The following is a 22500-nucleotide window of genomic DNA, read 5'->3' as shown; positions in this document are numbered from 1 at the left end:
TAGATTTTGTTTATCGTTAATTTTTTTTGTTTTGTTATATTTTCAAAGCGCAACATCGGTTGATTACAAAAAAAAATCATAATAATAATAATAATAATAATAATAATAATAATAATAATAAGCATTTACAGACATATATATATATATTCACACAAACAGATACACATATATATGGATATGTAGCTATATACATATACATATATATATATATATATATATATATATATATATATATATATATATATATAAACAGCCGCCTATACATAGACTCACACGAAGAAAGCAGGGACATTTGTTCATTATTATAATGCCGTAAAGCATTTGAGGGATGTTTCTATTACTTCAAGACATAGTAAGATATATTCTTTCAATTTCTTTTGTTTTAGTATTGGGGTATTCTTTTACGTTATTCAAAACCTTTCTTTTCATTTTTTACCTTTCTTTTTTTAATAAATTTTCCGTGATGGCAAATCTCCTTCAGTTTAAATATTAACGGACAGATATTATTTGTATATAGTACATGCTTAGAGACACAGACATTTTTCCATGTTAACATGTGTATATAAGCCTGTTTGCATATATGCCTGTGTGTGCAGGGTGGGGTGTGTGTACATCTGTGAATGAGCGTGTAGAAAAAATGTCTTATGTATGTGTAAATTATAATATATATATATGTGTGTGTGTGTGTGTGTGTGTGTGTGTGTGTGTGTGTGTGTGTGTGTGTGTGTGTGTGTGTGTGTGTGTGTGTATGTGTATTTATCTGTGTCTATATATGCAGACATATATTTTATACACATGTATGTGTATGAGTGTATAGATATATATATGTGTATAGGAAAGGGTGTGAATGAATATGTGTATGTGTATATATATATATATATATATATATATATATATAAGGTACATACTTCTATGTACGTATGAATGTATGCTATGTATACGTGCATGTATGCTGTTTATTTTTTACTGGCTCCAGCCATTGGACTATGGCCATGCTAGGCCTTGACCTTTAAATCCCTATGTATATATATATGTGTGTGTGTATGTGTGTGTGTGTGTGTGTGTGTGTACATATAGCTTCTTTTGCACGTCATGTAATATGTACTGTATCCTCCGGGCGTTTAGAATTCCTGAAGTAATTTCTTTTTTGGTCGCCATGTTGATTTTGTAATCCGGTAATCCATTTACGAAGGTATGATTCAGAGCAATGCAGTCAATTATTATTATTATTATTATCATTATTTTCATTATTATTATTTTAGTATATTTTTATCATCATCATCATCAATAATAATAATAATAATAATAATAATAATAATAATAATAATAATAATAATAATAATTCTTTAAAGAATCGGTAGCGAATCCATAGCAAGCTGTACGCTCCCATCATCTGTGTCCCTTAAACAGAGTCAACAACAACAACAATAACAAGAATTGCAGATTTTAGCGGTTGAAATGTCTTGTTATTTTTATGTCAAAAATATTAGACTTTTTTGAATTTTATTTTTCAATGTAGAATTATATATATATATATATTTGTTTTTATGCATTTGATGTTGTTGCTGCTGTTTTTTTATTGTTGTTGTCGTGTAAGAATGTGTACGTATGTTATTTATGTGTATATATATGTGTATATGTAAGTATGTACATGTGTACATATGAACGTTTATAGGTGCATGAATTTCTATATGTATTATATCTACGTATTTGTACGTGTATGAGCTTATATGTTTAATATATGTGCATATCTTTGCATGGGAGGCAGGATTGATTATTTTCATGAAATAAAAACAAAATAAAATAAAAATTCTTCATTTCATTTTACATTTTTTTGCTTATTTGGCTGCAAATATTCAATGTCAGCAAATCTATTTAAAATTTTGTAATAATACAGAGCTACTATATCCCCGTCTGCATAATATTTACATAGGGTTAATAGCTGATCCCAACTTTAATAAGTTTTCTTTCTTAGGTAATTAAACATGTGTTCTATGTATTACAGAACCATGTGCTACACAATTTTAAAGAAAGAGAAAAAGAAAATGAACGTAATCAAAAGTGCCACCCGTCTTACGATATATGTATGCTCTGTGTGTGTCTGTATGTTTTCTTTCTTTTTATTTTACTTCATCAGTATTTTTTTCGTGCTTTTTAATTTTTTTAAAGTTTTTTTTTTAGATTTTTTTTTTAGTTTTTTTTTAGGTTTTTTTTTTTTTTTTTTTAAGTTTCAAAACTAGAATCATTCTGAATTCTTAAAGAAACCTTTTTCTGTTTCACATTCAACGAATGTTACTGTCAAACATTTATACGTAACATCAGTGACAAGAACTTCGAGTGGGATACCGCCTGTCGGTGGATACCACACTTGTCGTCTGCTGCAGTATTCCTGTCGTCTGCTACAGTACTTAGCTTTCTTGATAACCGTTGACGGAGACGGCGATCGATTCCAACTGGATTTATTCGAATAACGGTCAGAAGTTTCTAAGTGCTGTTGCTTACCATTATTAGTTTTCAAAACATTGTCTATGCTTTCTTTACTGTTGTTACCACTATTACTGTGATTATTATAAGGGTGTTGCTGCTGCAGTTGCTGCTGGTTGTTACTGCTGCTGCTGCTGTTGGTGATGCTGGTAGTAGTGTTGTTGGTGGTGTTGATGTTATCATCGATATAATTGCTACATGTACTGTTATATGTTGTGCGTTTGTGATTCTGATGATTGTTGTGATGATGATGATGATGTTGTTGGCTGTTGTGATTGTGACTGTTATTGTGGTGGTGGTGGTGGTGGTGGTGATGGTGATGTGTTTTCGAACTGTCACTATTATTTCTATGTGAACTACTATTATTACTACTACTACTATTATTAGTACTATTATTATTATTACTATTAATACTACTGCTGATATTACTACTATGTTTACTATTATAACTACTACTATTATTACTACAAATACTACTACTACTACTGCGATTGTTATTGGTAATAGTATTACTACTAATAGTATTACTACTAATACGGTTTACACCTTCGAAAGAGCTTTTCGCAACGACTTCATCATCATCATCATCGTCATCATCATCATCATCGTCATCATCGTCATCATCATCACTACTATAATACCTATATCGCCCGTTACTGCGTTGTTGGCGATGCTCCCTGATGGACCGCTTACGGTTTCGCCTACAACTTCTACTGTTACTGCTGTCACCATGTCCGTTCGAAGTACGCATGCGCTGCGACGTTAGGCGCGCCTTATAGTCGCTGGACGTGGTTCTCTTAGAAGTATAGCAATGCGTCTTATCGGTCGCTGGCCTTTCCACTTTTGAGCTCTTTTTCTCCCCTTTGTAGACCTCACCATCATCAGCATCATCATCACCATCATTATCGTCATCAACACCGTCAGCGTCGTCGTCGTCGTCCTCCACCGCTTCCCCTTCCCCCTCCGCCTCATCCACTTCACCCTCGTCCTCCGCCTCCCCTTCGTCTATTTCCGTTGCAGCGGAATCGTTCCCGTCCAGTTCTTCCTTCTCCTTCCCCCTTCCTTCTCCACCACCCTCCGCCTCCGCATCCACGTCCTCCTCCTCCTCCTCCTCCTCTAAATCTTCCGCCACAGCAGGTGAATAACCTAACCCTAACGACTGTCGCCTCCCCTTCTCTTTCTTGTCGTCACCCACACCGGACAGTTTGTGGTAACCGTTGTCGTTATTACTGTGATTATTCTTGTTGTTAAAGCTCATAATATGGTTATTAGAGTTAGTATTTTTATTATTCTGGTGCACCGAGTTCTTAGTCGTGTGCTGATGGTGGTGATGGTGGTGATGGTGGTTGTGGTGGTGCCCGTTGCTACTGTTATTACTGTCGTTAGTGACGCCTTTACTAATGTTCGCCTTGTTACTATTGGTGATAGTAGTGGTGATACTATTCGGAGTCGTAGTAGTAGTAGTAGTAGTAGTAGTAGTAGTGGTAGTATTGGTAGTAGTATCATGTATGTTAGCGCCACTAAATTCCTCAGCATCGTCAAATCCACCAGTACCATAACCGCCACTACCACCGCCACTATCATCACCACCGTCTTCACCAACACCACTGTCGGCAAGGCCACCTTCGTCCTGTTTGCTGTGTGGTTTGTTTCGTGAAAGTGCATTATTATCTGTGTTGGTCCTACAACCGACAGTAGATGTCCACAAATCTCCGCTAGTTTTGCCAAGTTTCACAAAAGGTTTCTCGTCAACCAGCTTGTCGTTTCGTCCATCGTATAAGATGGGGCTTCCACTGACCTCTCGATCGCCTTCATCATTGTCATCTTCCTCTTCTTCCTCATCTTCCACTTCAGTTTCATTGTCGCTGAGACATTCCTTCCGAAGTTCGTCGTAATCTTTATCCTGTCAATGAGAGAGAAAAAAAAAAGAGAGACAGAGAGAGAGAAAATTAAAACACATTAAATACTAGTTTCAAATTTTGGCACAAGGCCAGCAATTTTAGGGGAGGGGATAAGTCGATGATATGAATTCCTGTAAAAGGTTTGTAGGTACATGGTAATTCGTTATGCAAAAATGATATACTACAAAGTATACTAAATGTTTTATAGGCGAAGGAGTGGCTGTGTGGTAAGTAGCTTGCTTACCAGCCACATGGTTCCGGGCCGACCAAAGCCTTGTGAGTGAATTTGGTAGACGGAAACTGAAAGAAGCCCGTCGTATATATGTGTATATATATATATAAATATGTGTGTGTGTGTGTGTGTGTGTGTGTGTGTGTGTGTGTGTGTGTGTGTGTGTTTGTGTGTCTGTGTTTGTTCCCCTAGCATTGCTTGACAACCGATGCTGGTGTGTTTACGTCCCCGTAACTTAGCGGTTCGGCAAAAGAGAGACCGATAGAATAAGTACTAGGGTTTCAAAAGAATAAGTCTTGGAGTCGATTTGCTCGACTAAAGGCGGTGCTCCAGCATAGCCGCAGTCAACAGTATAAGTCAGTACCACGCTATTGTTTCTATAGATTATCTGTAGAAATGACCTTAACAAAATAATCAACCACTGTGTTCATCTGGTACTTATTTTAACGACCCTGTAAGGGAAAAAGATAACGTTGACCTCGGGGGAATTTGAACTCAGAACTTAAAGTCAAACAAAATACCGCTAAGAATTTTTCCCAGCGTGCTAACAATTCTGCTAGTTTGCCGTCTTTGCATATTTCAAAATTTTGCAATCTACGAGCAATAAAGGTAAGACGTAATTCTGGGTCAATAGAATATTTATCAGTTAAGTACATCATCGGCATCATCATCGTTTTAACGTCCATTTTTGCTTAATAGATTTTTGCATAAATGCGATACACCAGCATGGCCACAGTTTTTGATTGATATTCTTTATTCTTGTATTCATTTTACTTGTTTCAATCATCAGACTGCGACTATAGTAAGGCACCACCTGTTTTTCGAAGTCTGATACTTATTCTATCCATTTCTGTTGCCGAACCGCTAAGTTACGGCGATGTAAACACACAGACAGCAGTTGTCAAGCGATCGTGGGAGATAAATACACACATACACACACACACACACACACACTCACACACACACACACACATATATATATATATATATACGTATACAGCAGGCTTCTTCCCGTCTTCACGGCTTTGGTCGGCCTGCATTATTTAGTAGAAGATACTTGCCCAAGGAGTCACGCAGTAGGACTCATCCAGGAACTATGTGGTTGAGAAGCAAGCTTCTTACCACATAGTCACGCCTGCATCAACGTATAACAAAGATATACAAAGTATCTAATATGCGTAGCTAAAAGTTTTCGACACAAGTTTAAGCTAACAAACAAGGAAAGGGAATAATATAAACAGGACACAGTTAATACGAGTGTATCCTATGTCAACATAGCACAAAATATGGATGTCTTCCATGTCTAGTGAAAATGAAATTAACACAAGTTTAAACTGAGTCGACACAAGAGACAATACTGGGCAAACTAAATTAGTGTAAGTCACTAAACAATGATAGCTTAAGTCAGACATGAGCAATCTTCTTCGAGAAGTGGACCACATGGGACATGGCTTATAATCACTACTAAAAATATTCAAGGTAATGTTTCTTTTGTCCGTCTTTACATTCTTAGTTCAAATGCCCACCGAGGTCGACTTTACCTTTCATTCCCTCGGGGTCGATAAAATAAGTACCAGTTGAGTACTGGTGTAGATGTAATCGAATTCTTGGATCTATTTTAAAACGGGGGCGCCAGTTTTCATTTATGTTTTATGTAGTGTTTTTGGTACGGAAAGACTTTCAAACTTCGTATACTTATCTATTTTGTGTTATAGAACAGAAAAATATTTTTGTATTCGAATTTATTTCATGTAAAAAATTGTCTTATTTCGATAATTTCTACTAATCACTGACGTCTATTCAGTTGAAAACAGTTAGCGCTGTAACGGTGTATATCGTATTAATCCCCTAACCCTAACCCTAACTAGACTGTTAACCGTAACCCTAACCCTAACCCTAACCCTAAAACTAACCCTAACTCTAGAATCCGAACTCTAAAATTGTTACACACATAGATACGCACAGCGTAATTTATTATATAAACAATATATGCGTATAAATTACGATTAAAACAGATGAAATATGTCACAGGGAATAACATTTTTATGACCGCCCAGCAGTAACTCTATTGAGCTGAATAGACGTCAGTGATTGGTTGAAATTACAGAAATACGATAACTTTAACATGGAATAACTTGCGAATTCCTTTTTTTTGTTAAGAAGACTAAGAGTAAAAGATGTTTTATATGACACATTCTACCAGTGTCCTAAGTTTCAAAGTGTTTCGTTAGTGTTTCGTTAAGAAAATACTGGCGCCCCCGTTTTAAAATAAATCCGAATTCTTCCCTTCCCCGAAATTGCTGGCTTTGAGCCAAAATTTGAAGTCAATATTTCTTTTAGCGTGTCATTTAGAAAGTACCGCAGGAAGCAGTTTGCCTGTGATTGGCTTAAATCAACAACGATAGTGAGGTCACAAATAATACGGGGTTGTCGACTTGAGTGAATATTAATGAGGGCACAAAACATAAAGGGAGTCAACTCACAGAGGGTAGTGTTACAATTAGTATTGGTTTCAAATTTTGGCACAAGGCCAGCAATTTCGGTGGAGGAATTAAATCGATTACATCGAATTTTGGTACAAGACCAGCCAGTTTGGGGAAGGGGTAAGTCGATGACATCGATCCTAGTGTTCAACTGGTACTTATTTCATCAACCCTGGAAGGATAAAAGGCAAAGTCGACCCCTGCAGAATTTGAACCCAGAACGTAAAGACGGATCAATTGCCTCTAAGCATTTTGCCCGGTGTATTAATAATTCTGTCAACTCACCGCCTTGTTTCATTTAATACTGAAGTGCTTAAGTCAATGATAGCCAAAAGCTAAATCCTGAAAGAATGTAATACAGGTAGAATTGAATTGCAGAGGATTAATTAAAGCTTCCAGTGTATTAAAATTACGATCCTGATTCAATATTTTGTTGCAATTACTTTATATCGTTTGTCTTTAACTTGTTTCAGTCATTGATCTACGGTCGTACTGATGAATTTTAGACGAACGAATCGATTTCAAGGACGTAAACAAACCAACACCAGGTGTCAAAGACACACGCACGCGCTCACACACACACACACACAACAGGAAATACGAACGCTTAACAAAAATATAGTGACACACTTTACATAACAAAACGTAAGTGAACAGATTAATATAACACGGTGTAATATAAACATTTTATATAACGTAATAGAAACTTAACACAAACAGACACAACATAAAACACAGTAAACACAGCACACTATATTGCTATACAGCTTATACAACACGTGGCAATATTTATTACATAACAAATTTTACATAATAGATGTTACATAATGCATATTATATAAGATGTAGTGATATATCTCATACTAGCAGTATAACCCGGCGCTGCTCGGGATTAAGCTAGGATTATTAAATGATTAAGTCCTTTATTTCAAACCAAAATAAGTAACATCGACATCAGATTTGAGCGAAATCCGTTGAAATTGGTTTGGCTGAAAATGGTTTGCTGGCAATTTGATTGGGAAATCCCATAAGGAATCAGTTTATTGGTTATTTTCACTTATTGACTCTTTTTTTAAATGTTGCATTAGAGATCTGCATAGGAGAAGGTTGATCTGAAGGTTTGCATTGGGGATCTGGATTGGAGTAACTTAGGAAAGCTTACCAACAACCTTAACCAAAAAATAAGGAGCCTGTCCCTTCTATGTTAACTCCAACCCTAACCCTAACTGACCCTAAAACCGTAACCCTAACCCTAATCCTAATCCTAACCGTAACACCCTAGTTGGAAATCGTGCGGGTCTTAATCTGAAAAATTACCAAACCCTTTTTGTGGTCCGAAAAACGGGTTGGGGGTGGGGTGACTGACAAATTGTTACATACGTTTTTGTTTCATAGTTGTGAAATATAAACAAAACTCTTTCGCTCCCAAAGTAGTATATGTGCGTATGTGTGAGAGTGAGAGGGGGGGGGGGAGAAAGATGAACGATTTAAAATAAATAAATGATTTAAAATAAATAAATGATTTAAAATAAATAAATGATTTAAAATAAATATATTTGAATTGTTGTGTGAGAAAGTATATATAATCTTATTATAGAATATAGTGTCTTTCAAAAACATCTTATATTTGAAACTATATCTCATGTTTAAGAAAAAAAATGCATTTTACTCCGTCTTCCTTAGCTCACATTTTCTTTCGTAATACGCTTTGTCTCCCTCTTCCACTTGTTCGTTCTTTTTTTTTTTTTTTTAGACGCTGTCTTGGTGAGAGAAATTTTTTTTTCCTTAGCCGCTTTGTCTCCCTCTTCCACTTTTTAATTTTTTTTTTTAGACGCTTGGCAAACACTCTGTTTCTCCCCTTGTCACAAACACACTATTTCTTTCTTTCTCTCTTTTTTCTTTCTCTCTCTCTTTTTTCTTTCTCTCTCTCTGTCTTTCTTTCTCTCTCTCTTTCTTTCTTTCTCCTCTCTTTCTTTCTTTCTCTCTCTCTCTTGCTCTCTCTCTCCTTCACGCGCGTACGCACAGATTTGACTTGGCCATGTCAACAAACTTCAAAATTGGTAAAAGTTTATCGATTTTTACAGCTATACGCGGTGCCTCTGTGAGAAAAAGTTGACAGAAACACAGATAGGGTCATGAACAATGTCCTCCTAAAATTGGAGCGACATGCGTGCTAATTTGTGGACGTGCATAACCCACATCACGTACACACACAAACATCTTGTGTTTTATAGATATTGATAACTTATATATCTTATTCTTTTACTCTTTTACTTGTTTCAGTCATTTGACTGTGGCCATGCTGGAGCACCGCCTTTAGTCGAGCTAATCGACCCTAGGACTTATTCTTTGGAAGCCTAGTACTTATTCTATCTATCTCTTTAGCCGAACCGCTAAGTTACGGGAACGTAAACACACCAGCATCGGTTGTCAAGCGATGTTGGGGAGGACAAACACAGACACACAAACATATACACACACATACATATATATATACATATATATACGACGGGCTTCTTTCAGTTTCCGTCTACCAAATCCACTCACAAGGCTTTGGTCGGCCCGAGGCTATAGTAGAAGACACTTGCCCAAGGTGCCACGCAGTGGGACTGAACCCGGAACCATGTGGTTGGTAAACAAGCTGCTTACCACACAGCCACTCCTGCGCCTATATAACTTATACATATACTAAATTCAAATTACGACAAACATAAACAAACAAACCATGTTTGCTTTTAGAAGTGTTGAGATGTCTTAGAAAGTTAAAGAAGTAATTTTTAAATTCTCAATCGCAGGATAATGCTAATAATATAATCCTGTTCAGGCTATATTATTATATATATACGTATCTTATATAACATTGTGTTGTGATGCAATTTGCGTAACACGTTAGGATGCAAAACATAATATAATTTTGTAATACAAAATACATAACACGTTATGTGTTAATACAAAATACCTAACGCATAATGCATTACAACTGACATAACACTTAACTTTGTAATGCAACTTACATAACAAATAATGTTGTAATACGACTTATATAACAATCTTGCAAAACAATTTAGATATCACATCGAACTGTAATACAAATAATACCATGCTATGTGATGTTGTAATGCAATTCAGATAACATGTTGTAATACAATATACATATCACATAATGTTCTACTACAAATTATACATCACCGTTACCGACGAGACTACCACCTCCATTATTGGCATCAATACTACAACGATGACCACCAACACCACCAACAACAACAACCACGAATACCAGCCACAACCAGCACCACCATCGCTAGGACCGCCACCACCACTGCTTCAATCATTACCATATTTACTATTAGCTCTACTACGAACTACCTGTCAACCATAATAACTATCACCACCATAACACGACGACGACAATCACCAAAGTTACCACCACTAATGCTGCCGCCGCTGCTGCCGTTTCACTATTACCATCTGAAACCAGCACGACCGCCACCACCACCACCACCAACAACAAAGGAATGACAAGTGGCACACTTATAGTCGAGGGGTGACAGTGGCACACTTAACAGCAGAGGAAACAAAAACATGAAATCACGTGAAACAGATAATGATTTTATATATTCTGGCTCGAAGCCAAGGGAAATGCACTATGATAACGACGACGACGACGACGACAACAATAATGAAATGATGATGATGATGATGATGATGATGATGATGCTGGAGGAGGAAAAAGATGAGTTGGTGTGGGTGGAAAAGAAGGAGGATAAGCAGCATTTCTTACTTTGGCAGCAGGCCATAACAATAAAACAAAGATAATGATAATGATGATGACGAAAAGGCGGAGGATGAAGATGATGGGCGAGATGACAGTGATGATGATGATGATGAGGAGGAGGAGGAGGAGGAGGAGGATTACAACGGTACAACTAAGAGCAGGACGATGATGATGATGATGTCCATGACGACCAAGTCGACGATGACAATGGTGTGACGACGACGATGACTATAACGATGAACGTGATGAAAATAACGATTCCAGATGCTGAAGCGGAAGTATAGAATTGGTGAGAGGACAGAAGAGAGGAAGAGAAAAGCATGGAGTTAATGGACGTTAAATCATGACTTTTATTTCACTTTTATCATCAACTAAAAACCATGAAAGGAAAAGTTAGCTTCGGTCAGATCTGAACATCTAAAGAGACAAAACTAAACACCTGTGATTTATCGATTCAGCCAAAATAGTGTGTGTGTGTGTGTGTGTGTGTGTGTGTGTGTGTGTGTGTGAGTACATATACGATGATGGCCATCCACTTGTAAGCGACGAAGACCATTACTGACCTTTAGGAACATTGTGCGCTCTATGTCTAACTTGTATTTTGCATTTGTGACTCCGTTTGCAGCTAGAAAGCAGGGAATGTATACAAAAACAAGGACTAAAAAAAAATGAACAATGTTACACAAATACAGTAGGAATAATAACGGGACATAACAACAGATGTCTTTCGACTGGACGAATAAAATTAAGCTGGCGTATATAGAAATAACGCCTTACAGCCGGGATACAAGTTTTCACAGGCACAGGGAGAAATAACGATGTTGCACGCACAACGGCCGCCCCAAAAAGGAAAGGTCAGGCTTGGCCAAACACCGATCACATGGGAAGAGAAAAGAGAGAGGTAGAGGCAGAGAGACAAAAGAATTAGGGAAGGGCGAGAAAAAATGACGGACACAGTGAAGTGAAAAGTGGAGGGAGAAGAGAAGACAAGGAAATGTGAGTGAGGGGGAACGAAAGAACGAACAGCAGAATGAATGAATAAGGGTGAAGGGGCTGATAGACAGAAATAGAGTCATACAAGATTTAGAAAAATGTATACTTACATATAAGAGACAAAGTGTACGTACGTCACTATATATATATATATATATATATATATATATATATATATATATATATATATATATATATATAATACAGAATGGGATAAGAACGCAAAACATCCAGACAGTTAGAGTGATACAAGAAAGGGACAAAACATCCAGATAGACGATACAAAGAAAACAAGGACAGGTCATTCGGAGTTTTCTCTCTTCAGTCGAGATCCAGTTTATCTTTGCAATTTCGGCTGTTTTTTCTCGATATTGCTCCAATCTGGCCAGCCCCAAGGAAAAACTAAGCTAAGAGCATTAGATTCCTTGGGAGAAAGCAACGAATGTATACAAAAACAAGGACGAAAAAAAAAACGAACAATGTTACACAAATACAATAAAAATAATAACAGGACATAACAACAAATGTCTTTCGACTGGACGATACGACGACGAGGGTTCCAGTTGATGTGATCAACGGAATAGCCTTCTCGTGAAATTATCGTGTATGTGGATGAGCACTCCATAGCCACGTGTACCATTAACGTAGTTCTTGGGGAGATTCAGCGTGACACAGAGTGTGACAAGGCTGGCCCTTTGAAATACAAGTACACCAGAAACAGGAAGAAAGAGTGAGAGAAATTTGTGATGAAAGAGTACAGCGGGGCTCAACACCACCCTCGTGGAGCCTCGTGGAGCTTTTAGGTGCTTTTGTTCAATAAACACTCACAGCGCCCGGTCCGGGAATCGAAACCGCGATCTCACACGCGCACACACACAATATATATATACATACATACATACATACATACATACATATATATATATATATATATATATATATATATATATATATATATATATATATATATATATATATATATATATATATATTATGTGATAACAAGTCTGCTTCGCAACCACATGGTTTCAGATTCAGTACCGCTGTGCAGCACCTTGGGCAACTTCTGAGTGAATTTGGTGGACGGAAACTGAAAGAAGCTCGTCGTATATATATATATATATATATATATATATATATATATATATATATATATATATATATACACACACACACATATTTATAGACATATGTGTGTGTGTGCGTGTTAGCAGTTCGCCAAAACAGGACCGATATAGAATAGAATAAATGTATTGAGAGACCTGCAAGACATGGTTATAGAGGTCTTCAAAACAAAACTTGACACTTTCATATTCACGATACCAGACGAACCGATGCCTCGAAATGAGACACAGCTGAGGGCAGCTATGTCAAATTCTCTTACACACCAGATGTGCCATCGAAACTCTTGATTGGACTACATCAGGTGGCGGAGAAGAGCTCCAGCACGACCGCAGCCACTTGGCTGAAACGCATAAATAAATAAATAAATAAATAAATAAATAATATATAAATATATATATACGCACACACATACATGTGTACAAACAATGACAGAGTGATATTCTTACGTACACATGAAATAGTGTCTAAGGAGGACAGCGTGTACTATAAGACAAGTAGCTCTATCACGAGGTAGTGAACCAATCAACAAGCTGCCAGCCGACGAGCCAGCCAGCGAGAGTCAAACTGGGTCAGTTCACCAAGTGTTCTCTCACTATCGCTGTTAATAGAGTAGTAGGAGGAGGAAGAGGTAAGAACGACAGAAAGAGCGATAAAAATGTGAGAGAAAAAGAGTGAGAGCTAGAGGGAAACAGATAGAAACAGTAGCATGGAGAAGGATAATATAAGAGAGTGAGGGAAGAGAGAAAGATAGAGGTGATTTAATATAGAGAAGATACATAAAGATACATAATATATATATATATATATATATACAGAGAGCGTGTAGGGGAGAGTTTGATTTGAGGAGGAGTGAGAGAGAGAACGAAAGTAAATCAAAAGGAGTGAAGCAGATAGAAGCGAAATTGGAGGGAGGAGGTCAAAGTAAAAGACAATAGTTAGAAAGAGAGCAGAAACTAAAGAGAGAAGTAAGAGATAGGAATAAAAAATACAAAGTAATAAATATAGGTAGGAAGAAAGCGATAGATTGAATAAGAGTGATAGTGAAAGGGAAAGAGAATGAGAGAGGGGAAACAAAAGTGTGACGTTAAAAAAGATCAAAAACATCAGTGGGGTGTGAATGGAGGCTTCACAGACTGAACAGCCTGCCGTACACTGTAATACTTTTCGACCAATCAAATCACGGCGGCTTCTTTTTGTATTGCTCTTCTTTCATTTACCCACACCCCTCTCTATCACCAATATTTATTTATTTATTTATTTATTTAAATATAAGTTCTATTCTGTTTTTATTTACTACGAAAGACAAAGATTTTGTTGGCTGTCTGGCTGGTTGGCTGGTTAGTTGATGGTTTGCCGGTAGGTGGGTAGGTCAGCTTGGCAGGTGGTCTATCGAAAACAGCAAAAATAATGTATGTATGCATGTATGTATGTATGTATATATGTATGTATGTATGTATGTATGTATGTATGTATGTATGTACATAAGTATGTACATATGTATATACTTATGTGTATATATATGCATGTATGTATGTATGTATGTATGTGTGCATGTATGCAAATATATAAGATATGCATGCATATCGAAGCACTTACAGCACTGTAAAATTCGAAGCGAAGAACAAAGCTACCGAACGGATCTGAATACATGCATGCATTCATACATACATACATCTGTGCGCTTAATTTAGAAACTAAACTGCCCTTACAACTGTAAGTGGGCTTGCGTGCAGTCACAAAGTGTTACGTTTCAGCGTGTACGCGCGTGTGTGTGTGTGTGTGTGTTTGTCTTTCGGTACGTGTTTCGTACCGCGAGGATTAGCTTACAAAATGAAAAATACAAATTCTTTTATTGGCCACAAGGGCTCATATACATAATAACAATAAAGAGAATAGAAACAAAAAACTTAGTTACAGGAGTTCATCGAAGGTCGCTTTAAGTTTACTGAAAATAACGTAACCTAATTTTGAACTGGTTTCATTCAACTTTCTCTTCCCTGTTGACATGAAACATTTAATGTCTTCCAGTTATACAAACATATAATTCCTATTAGTGATGTAATCTGAATATTTATTACCAAGAATCCCGGATATCCACAAAAATAGTTCCTTCCAGTTACCTAATCTGCATAACCCTAAGGTTAAGCTAGCTTCCTACAACGTAGCTTCGGATTCATTCCCTCTGCGTGACATCTTGCAAACTCTCTCCTTTCACCGAGCATCAAGCTAATACATTCCTTGTGCACGTCCTCCTGTTGTCCGTTAATTTTATTATCCGTTCTCCTCTCCCCTTCACCGATCCCTCTTCCTCTCACTTTTCCTCCTTGACTCTCTCGCCGCTGACACGTGACGAAAGGGGATCTATCTTTCTGTCCAAATTCTTTCCTAAAGACAAGACGTGCTTTTGCCTGTCTCCTCTACTGGCTCGTCCTCCTAGCATTTATAATAATTTTTCTATCGTCTTGGCTCAACAGCCCTCACCGTTTGTTTTTACTGTCTTGTTCTCACTGTCCTGTTCTTGTTACCACTTTCACCCTCCGCAAAATATCCCAAATTTTATTTAATTTGTTTTGCGGGAAGGACTGTTTCAACGAAGTCGCGTATTGTCCTTATCTTCGAAACGCGCAGTAGGTGAAACAGGGAGAACTGATGAAGGGGAATATTCTTTATGTTGCAATGTCTCGTTTCTATGTTTTCGTTTCTCATTGTGTTTAACGTTTTTTTATGTCCTGTCCCCATATATGCATGTATATATACACATATATGTAGGTATGTACATATAGGTATGTATATATGCATATATTTATATATTATTTATATTATCATATGATCGAACGCCACGCATCCTTTTTCAAGTATGTATTATCAATACATGTGTGTATGTGTGTGTATGTGTATGTGTGTGTGTGTGTTCTTTCTTTTATTCATTTACTTGTTCAGTCATTTGACTGCAAACATGCTGGAGCACTGCCTCTAGTCGAAGAAATCGATCCCAGGATTTATTCCTTGTAAGCCTAGTACTTATTATTCTATCGGTCTCTTTTTTCCGAACTGCCAAGTTAAGGGGACGTAAACACACCAATATCGGTTGTCAAACGATGGTGAAGGGACAAACACAGACACGCAAACACATATATATTTATATATACATATATACGCCAGTCAGAGTTATGCCCAATGTACGCGCCAGCCTTCTTTAGATGTCTTGTGATTAACCTTGAGATAGAACTCAAGACATCTAGGTGGCTGCACTGCATTGCATATTGCCTTTATTCACTGTGCTATGTCTCTTGATTGTTCTGTACCGATTGGAAGACACCTGAAAAAAGACTGGAGCTTTTACAGCCGAAACGTAGTGAAAGCGACAATGAAAATGAGGACACCGCTTGGACTAATTCCTCATCTCAGAAATATAGAACTCTTTGAGAGTAATAAGTAACTCAAAATCATCAGCAACGATGGTCGCAAATTGTCCAATGTCGCTATAACATCCTTAAAATATATCCAAATTGTTCCAACAAAATAAGCAAATCACCTTTCAGTTATTTCTCGAAAATCAGCACAAAGAGGACAAGAACACACACACGCACACACATAACACACACACACACACACACACACACACACACACACACACACACACACATACAAACATACACATCTTGAACTTAGATTACGATGTTGACTAGTCACTCAAACAACAGTCATAAAAAGAGGAAAAGACTAGTCTAAAAATTCCAAACCTTCGGAGCTAGGCAAAATTGCTAACAAAGAACTAAGAGAGAATGGTGATTAAAGGAATCCCTACATTCACAAAGAAATCCAACCATTTGTACCAGCATCGTGAAGATCCCCAAATCTGGAAGCTGGATGAACTTATAACAATCATAAATCCTAACGAACCAAATCAAGTGACGTAACTTCGTACAAATCTATCAACCTTCTGTCCACGAACCTTTAGAAAAAGGTTAAACCTTGTTATAATTGATTCCAATAGCTCCACTTCAAATGAAAACACAATTTCTGACTACGATGCTACACCATCATGACACTACACTATTGAAAAACCACACCAAAAAGCATATTTCTATTCTAACATTCACCGGTTATTGGCAAATTTTTCGACTCCATTCACCGGTGTCTACTCATATAAAAAAAACTACGCTTTTGGCCGCCAAACCTCTGAAGTGTACAACACTTCTAGGACCAATAATTTCTATAACAGAAGGCCACAGAGATCTGTTTACTCACCTGCATGATATTACTGCACCTCTACAAAACATTGAGGTCCTCAGGCATAGATATCGCCGAGGGATAAAAACACACCATTTCTATATCCTCTAGATACTTGTACAACTACTCCAATAGTATTTGTGTGAACTAGAGATATGTCTCTTCAATAAAAGACTTAAAACAACATCCTAAACCACTGTACCTCTTTATCCCATCAATAGCAGAGAACATCAAATGCAAATCACTCTCATAGTCACAACAGAGAGAGAAAGAGAGAGAAACAGAAAGACAGAGACATGTACAAACTAATATAGATGTCTCTAGAAAAGATTACAATGTATAATAACTACAAACTACATAAAATTAACGCGCAGCAGCTTGTGTATAGAACATACCTATGGAGTATCTAACGAAACAAAAACACTGAAAATATAAAACTACCAGATGAGAAGAACACAGATTGTAGCTCTCGACGACCGTCAGTATCCGATAGTCTTTGTTATGAAAACAACCCCCTCCAAACTCCCAGGCACATTCACAACACCCTCAAATATTACAAAAACAATATCCCAAACACACTAAATTTCTCACTCAATTTAAACAAGTATAACCTCACTCCGTCCATACACACAGAAGCAGTCGCATCATTAATAACCTACTGGTCCCAAACACTGTTCTGGGATATACACCACCATCAACAAATGCGGATAAATAGCAACAGAAAAGTGAATTTGCTTGCACTCTAGGTTCATATTGCCGTTCTGTTCCATTGACTACCAACAAAATCTACGACCACACTGTATTACACTTGATACTAGAGAGAGAACAATATATCCAGAATGTCGGGTTACTCCTCAATACGATCTAGCACAGCATGTTGGAAAGCGAAGTGCTGCCCCCAGGTTGGATGGGTTGGGAGTATTACTGGGGAAGGACTCTGGGAATCCCATCGCGTCTTTCAGCCAAGTGCGTTACATATGAGTACTGCCTGTTCAGAGATGACCTGAAGCTACACCTCAACAACAAGAACCACAGCAGCAGCAGCCACAGCATCATCATCAACCCCGTTGAAGTTAATATATAGTTCCAGTATTATTCTGTTATTGTGATCAACTAACAACATAGATTCAGTGCTGCAATAAAAATCTCATGTTGCTGGTGTTATTATTAAAGTAGGGAGAATGTGTGATGGAATCCGAGGAATTTGCTTAGTTGGTTGTGAAATGAAAATGGTTTCGAATCACACAATCGAAACCGTATACAAATACAAGCTTACTACATTTTTGCCGGTAATATTCTTCTTTCGGCATGATCATCACAACTACTCATTTCAAACAGCAAAAACATAGCATAATTACTATCGTCAAAAAGTTTTTAAAAAAAAAAGGGAATAAGAAAAAAGTGAAATTAGAATAAAAAGACTATTGCAGCGTGGAAGGTGTTTATAAGCCATTTGAAATAACACACAAAAACCGTTAGATTCACTTCAACATTTAAATTTAATTTGTCAAATTCTGTGCTAGAGTTTTGTCAGTGAACAGGTCGCGGTCTCAAAGCGACGAAAATATTTTGACAAATTAAATTTAAATGTTGAAGTGAATCTAAGGTGTTTGTGTGTTATTTTAAATGGCTTATAAACACCTTCCACGCTGCAATTGTTTTCGTTCCAGCACACGATCTCAGATCAGGTCACTTGCTATGCAAGTACATCTCCAGAATAAAAAGAAAAAAGAGAAATTAAAAAAGAAAAAAAGAAAAAAAAAACAGAAATTAAAAAAAAAGGAAAAAGAGAAATGTAAAATAAAACTATATCGTCATTCGACCTGCTAGAAATAGCAGCTAAATCTCTCTGGAATTAGACCCTACTCTGATGTCTTGAAATTAGAAAACAAAAATTGTTGCGTAATTAATTCTGGATCCATTTCGCAAGAAAAATAGAAAAAGGCATGATGATCACGACTATAATATTTTCGATCTCAGTTCTACGCCATCATGGCTGACAAATTTATGCAGCAGCAATAACAACAACAACAACAACAACAACAACAAACGGAAAGAAAACGGGAAAGAAAAGCAAAAAAAAAAAAAAAACTTCGTTGTATAAATGTCGATGTTATTGTCTCCAGTTCAAACACAGCATCGTGTGTCTTTTTATTAGATAAATGTTGTTGTTATGCATTGTTGCTGCTGCTGTTATTGTGGCCGTTGCATGTAAAATACTGAAGTGCAATGTTGCACTTTAAATCGCTGCTAAATCTCTCGAAACATTTGTATAGAAAGAAAGAAAGAAAGAAAACGAAAATCGACCAATTGTAGATAGCTTTCAGAAAAACACTCGACCCATTTATCACCAACTACATGCTCTTACTGCACTTTCTGTTATTAATTCTGTTGCACTCTGCATTGTTGTTGCTGCTACTGCCGTTACTACTACTACTACTACTACTACTACTACTACTACTACTACTACTACTACTGCTACTGCTGCAATAGTGATGCTCTTTTTGTTCTTTTCTTCTAGCTGCATGTATTACAACTGTCACTGTACAAAGAGAAAAAAAAATATTTACTCAAACTCACACTCGTATATATTATTGTCGAGTTGCTCTCACACGAGTGTAAAGGTTCCCTCACACTAAAAGACACAGTTGTCAGCTGCGATGGACAAAATGCTTAACGGCATTTTTATTTGGCAATTCACGTTCTATGTTCGAATTCCACCGCGATCGACTTTGCCTCTCATCTTTCCGGTGTCGATAAAATAAATACAAGTGAAGCACTTGGTTGGAGATCAATGTAATCGACATAATCCTTCCTTTAAAAATTGCTGGCCTTGTTCCAAAATTAGAAATAATTATTATGATTATTATTACATATTTGCCTTTTGCGTTGTGTCTGTACAAGTTGACTCCAAGTCTCACCCACAGACCTCAAGAGCTAACAAGTTAGAAGTTGATATTATGACTAGGGTGCCATATATTTGGTTTTGCACAGAGTATTCTAGAGAATATATGCCGAAACATAAGCAAATTTGATTATAAAATGACAGTGTCATGTTAAGATGACAATTAAAGGTGTTTGCTATTATGTACATTTAAAAGTGTGGAGGCGCAATGGCCCAGTGGTTAGGGCAGCGGACTCGCGGTCATAGGATCGCGGTTTCGAATCCCAGACCGGGCGTTGTGACTGTTTATTGAGCGAAAACACCTAAAGCTCCACGAGGCTCCGGCAGGAGATGCTGGCGAACCCTGCTGTACTCTTTCACCACCTCTTTCTTCTTCTTACTTTCTGTTTCTGTTGTGCCTGTAATTCAAAGTGTCAGCCTTGTCACAGTGTGTCACGCCGAATATCCCCGAGAACTATGTTAAGGATACACGTGTCTGTGGAGTGCTCAGCCACTTGCACGTTAATTTCACGAGCAGGCTATTCCGTTGATCGAATCAACTGGAACCCTCAACGTCGTAAGCGTCAGAATGCCAACAACATTTAAAAGTATGTTAACATTCTTTACAGATTAAAATGTTTTGGGGATTACATAGACAATATTTTACGTAGGATATGAGCAGTTCTCATGAGCACTATTTATTGAATTTCTTCCATTTTTAGATTCCCTGGTATCTGAGCTAGAGTAGCAATCAACCCCTTTTGCTATCATTCCAAGGACCCCTATGATGACAGATATTGTTTTAGTCTTGATTATTATTATTATTGAGTGCATGGCATCTAAGGGACACATGGGTACAAATATACGAAGCTCAAAATACTCATCATGACTACTCGTCTGATAAGGGTACACCACGCACATGCATCACAACGATGTGTGCGTGATATGGTGATCTCATATCAAGATAAACAGCGCATGACCTTGTAGGTGGAACCCAGTTAGAATTTTCTTCAGGTCAAGTAGGCCATCCCACTCTAAAGGTCCCTGAATAAGGTTTGTTTAAGGATGATGAATGAAACACCCAAACCCCAAAGAATTCCTCTCAACACATGGCTATGATGCTCCCCACTACTTTTGCTCGTGATCAGAGAGGCACATATCGTCAGCCACTGAGGGACATGCTCAACTGGTTAAGATCAAACAACTGGCAAGCAGATTTGTGGTTTTGAGCAGAATATTAGCTGCAGCCCATCTTTTATACCAAAACAAAACAATGTACATGATAACACTTCCAATCAGTTAAGATCAAAAGCCATGAGATTCAGTACCTGGTATGACATCAGGGCATTTATTATTATTATTATTATTATTATTATTATTATCGTTTCACTACGATGGCAGAGAGCTAGCAGAATCGCTAGCACGCCGGATAAAATGCTTAGCAGCATTTCGTTCATCTTTACATTCTGAGTTCAAACGCCGCCGAAGTTAACTTTGCTTTTCATCGTTTCAGCGATTATTATGGCTTTTATTATTATGGTGGTGATCTGGCAGAACCGTTAGCTCGGTGAGTAAAATGCTTAGCGGCACTTCCTCCCGTCTTTACGTTCTGAGTTCCGATTCCACCGCGGTCGACTTTGCCTTTCGTATTTTTGGGGTCGATGAAATAAGTACCAACAAGTACTAAGTTCGATGTGTTCGACGTTCCCCTCTCCTCTAGAACTGCTGGTCTTTCTAATATTATCATCCCTTCACACGAAGGGATAGCGACGAAATGATAGAATTTAATCATTAGAGCGCAATATTTGTTTCAAATCTTTACATTGAGTTAACTCTTCCATACCTCCCTTCGGGATCGACAAAATAAGATAGCAGTCAGGTACTGAGGTCAATGCTATCGACTACCCCAATTCCTTAAAATGCGCAAGGATTGTGCCTAAAATCAGTAACCATTGAAATCTTTTCATACTAACACTCGCAATATCATAGGCCCACGTGTTACTACTACAACAGTCATTTTGATTATAATGAGATTGGTTTTGTGAATTACTGTCTTTTAAATTTCATTGTTTTAAAAGTTAGACCCAAGGTCAGCAATTTTAAAAGGAGCGAGTTAGTTGATTACTTCTTCAAAGTAAGAAGAGATATGAAGAACAAAAAAATAATCCTTTTATACAAAAGAAACAAAATGCTCCTCACTCGAGCTGTAATGCGATAAGAAGCATATTTTAACTAAGTGCTAATATCGCGTAGCAACATGAACTTCAATGCTTCTTTTCATACTTTCAGTTAGCCCTTGTTTCGTACGGTCTGAATAATCAAGTTTAAAAATTTTTTTTTTTTTTATATAAGTCCCAAGCTCTTAAAGGTGTGAGGTCGCAGAATCATTA

General features: G+C 37.3%; 1 protein-coding gene across 1 annotated transcript in view; it reads right to left on the bottom strand.

Annotated features, from left to right (window-relative positions):
• Positions 1–1813: 1813 nt before the first annotated feature.
• The window catches only part of LOC106877990 (uncharacterized), a 180595-nt gene continuing 159908 nt past the window's right edge, over positions 1814–22500 (bottom strand). Inside the window, exon 5 of the mRNA XM_014927064.3 lies at positions 1814–4387. Within this exon, the coding sequence (XP_014782550.1) occupies positions 2243–4387 (2145 nt within the window). The 3' untranslated portion in view covers positions 1814–2242. The remainder of the gene's footprint in view (positions 4388–22500) is intronic.

Source organism: Octopus bimaculoides, chromosome 9, assembly GCF_046866305.1.
Source record: "Octopus bimaculoides isolate indiv1 chromosome 9, ASM4686630v1, whole genome shotgun sequence".
NCBI lineage: Eukaryota > Metazoa > Mollusca > Cephalopoda > Octopoda > Octopodidae > Octopus > Octopus bimaculoides.
Note: the sequence above shows the minus strand (reverse complement) of the source record. Positions and strands in the feature narration are given on the sequence as shown.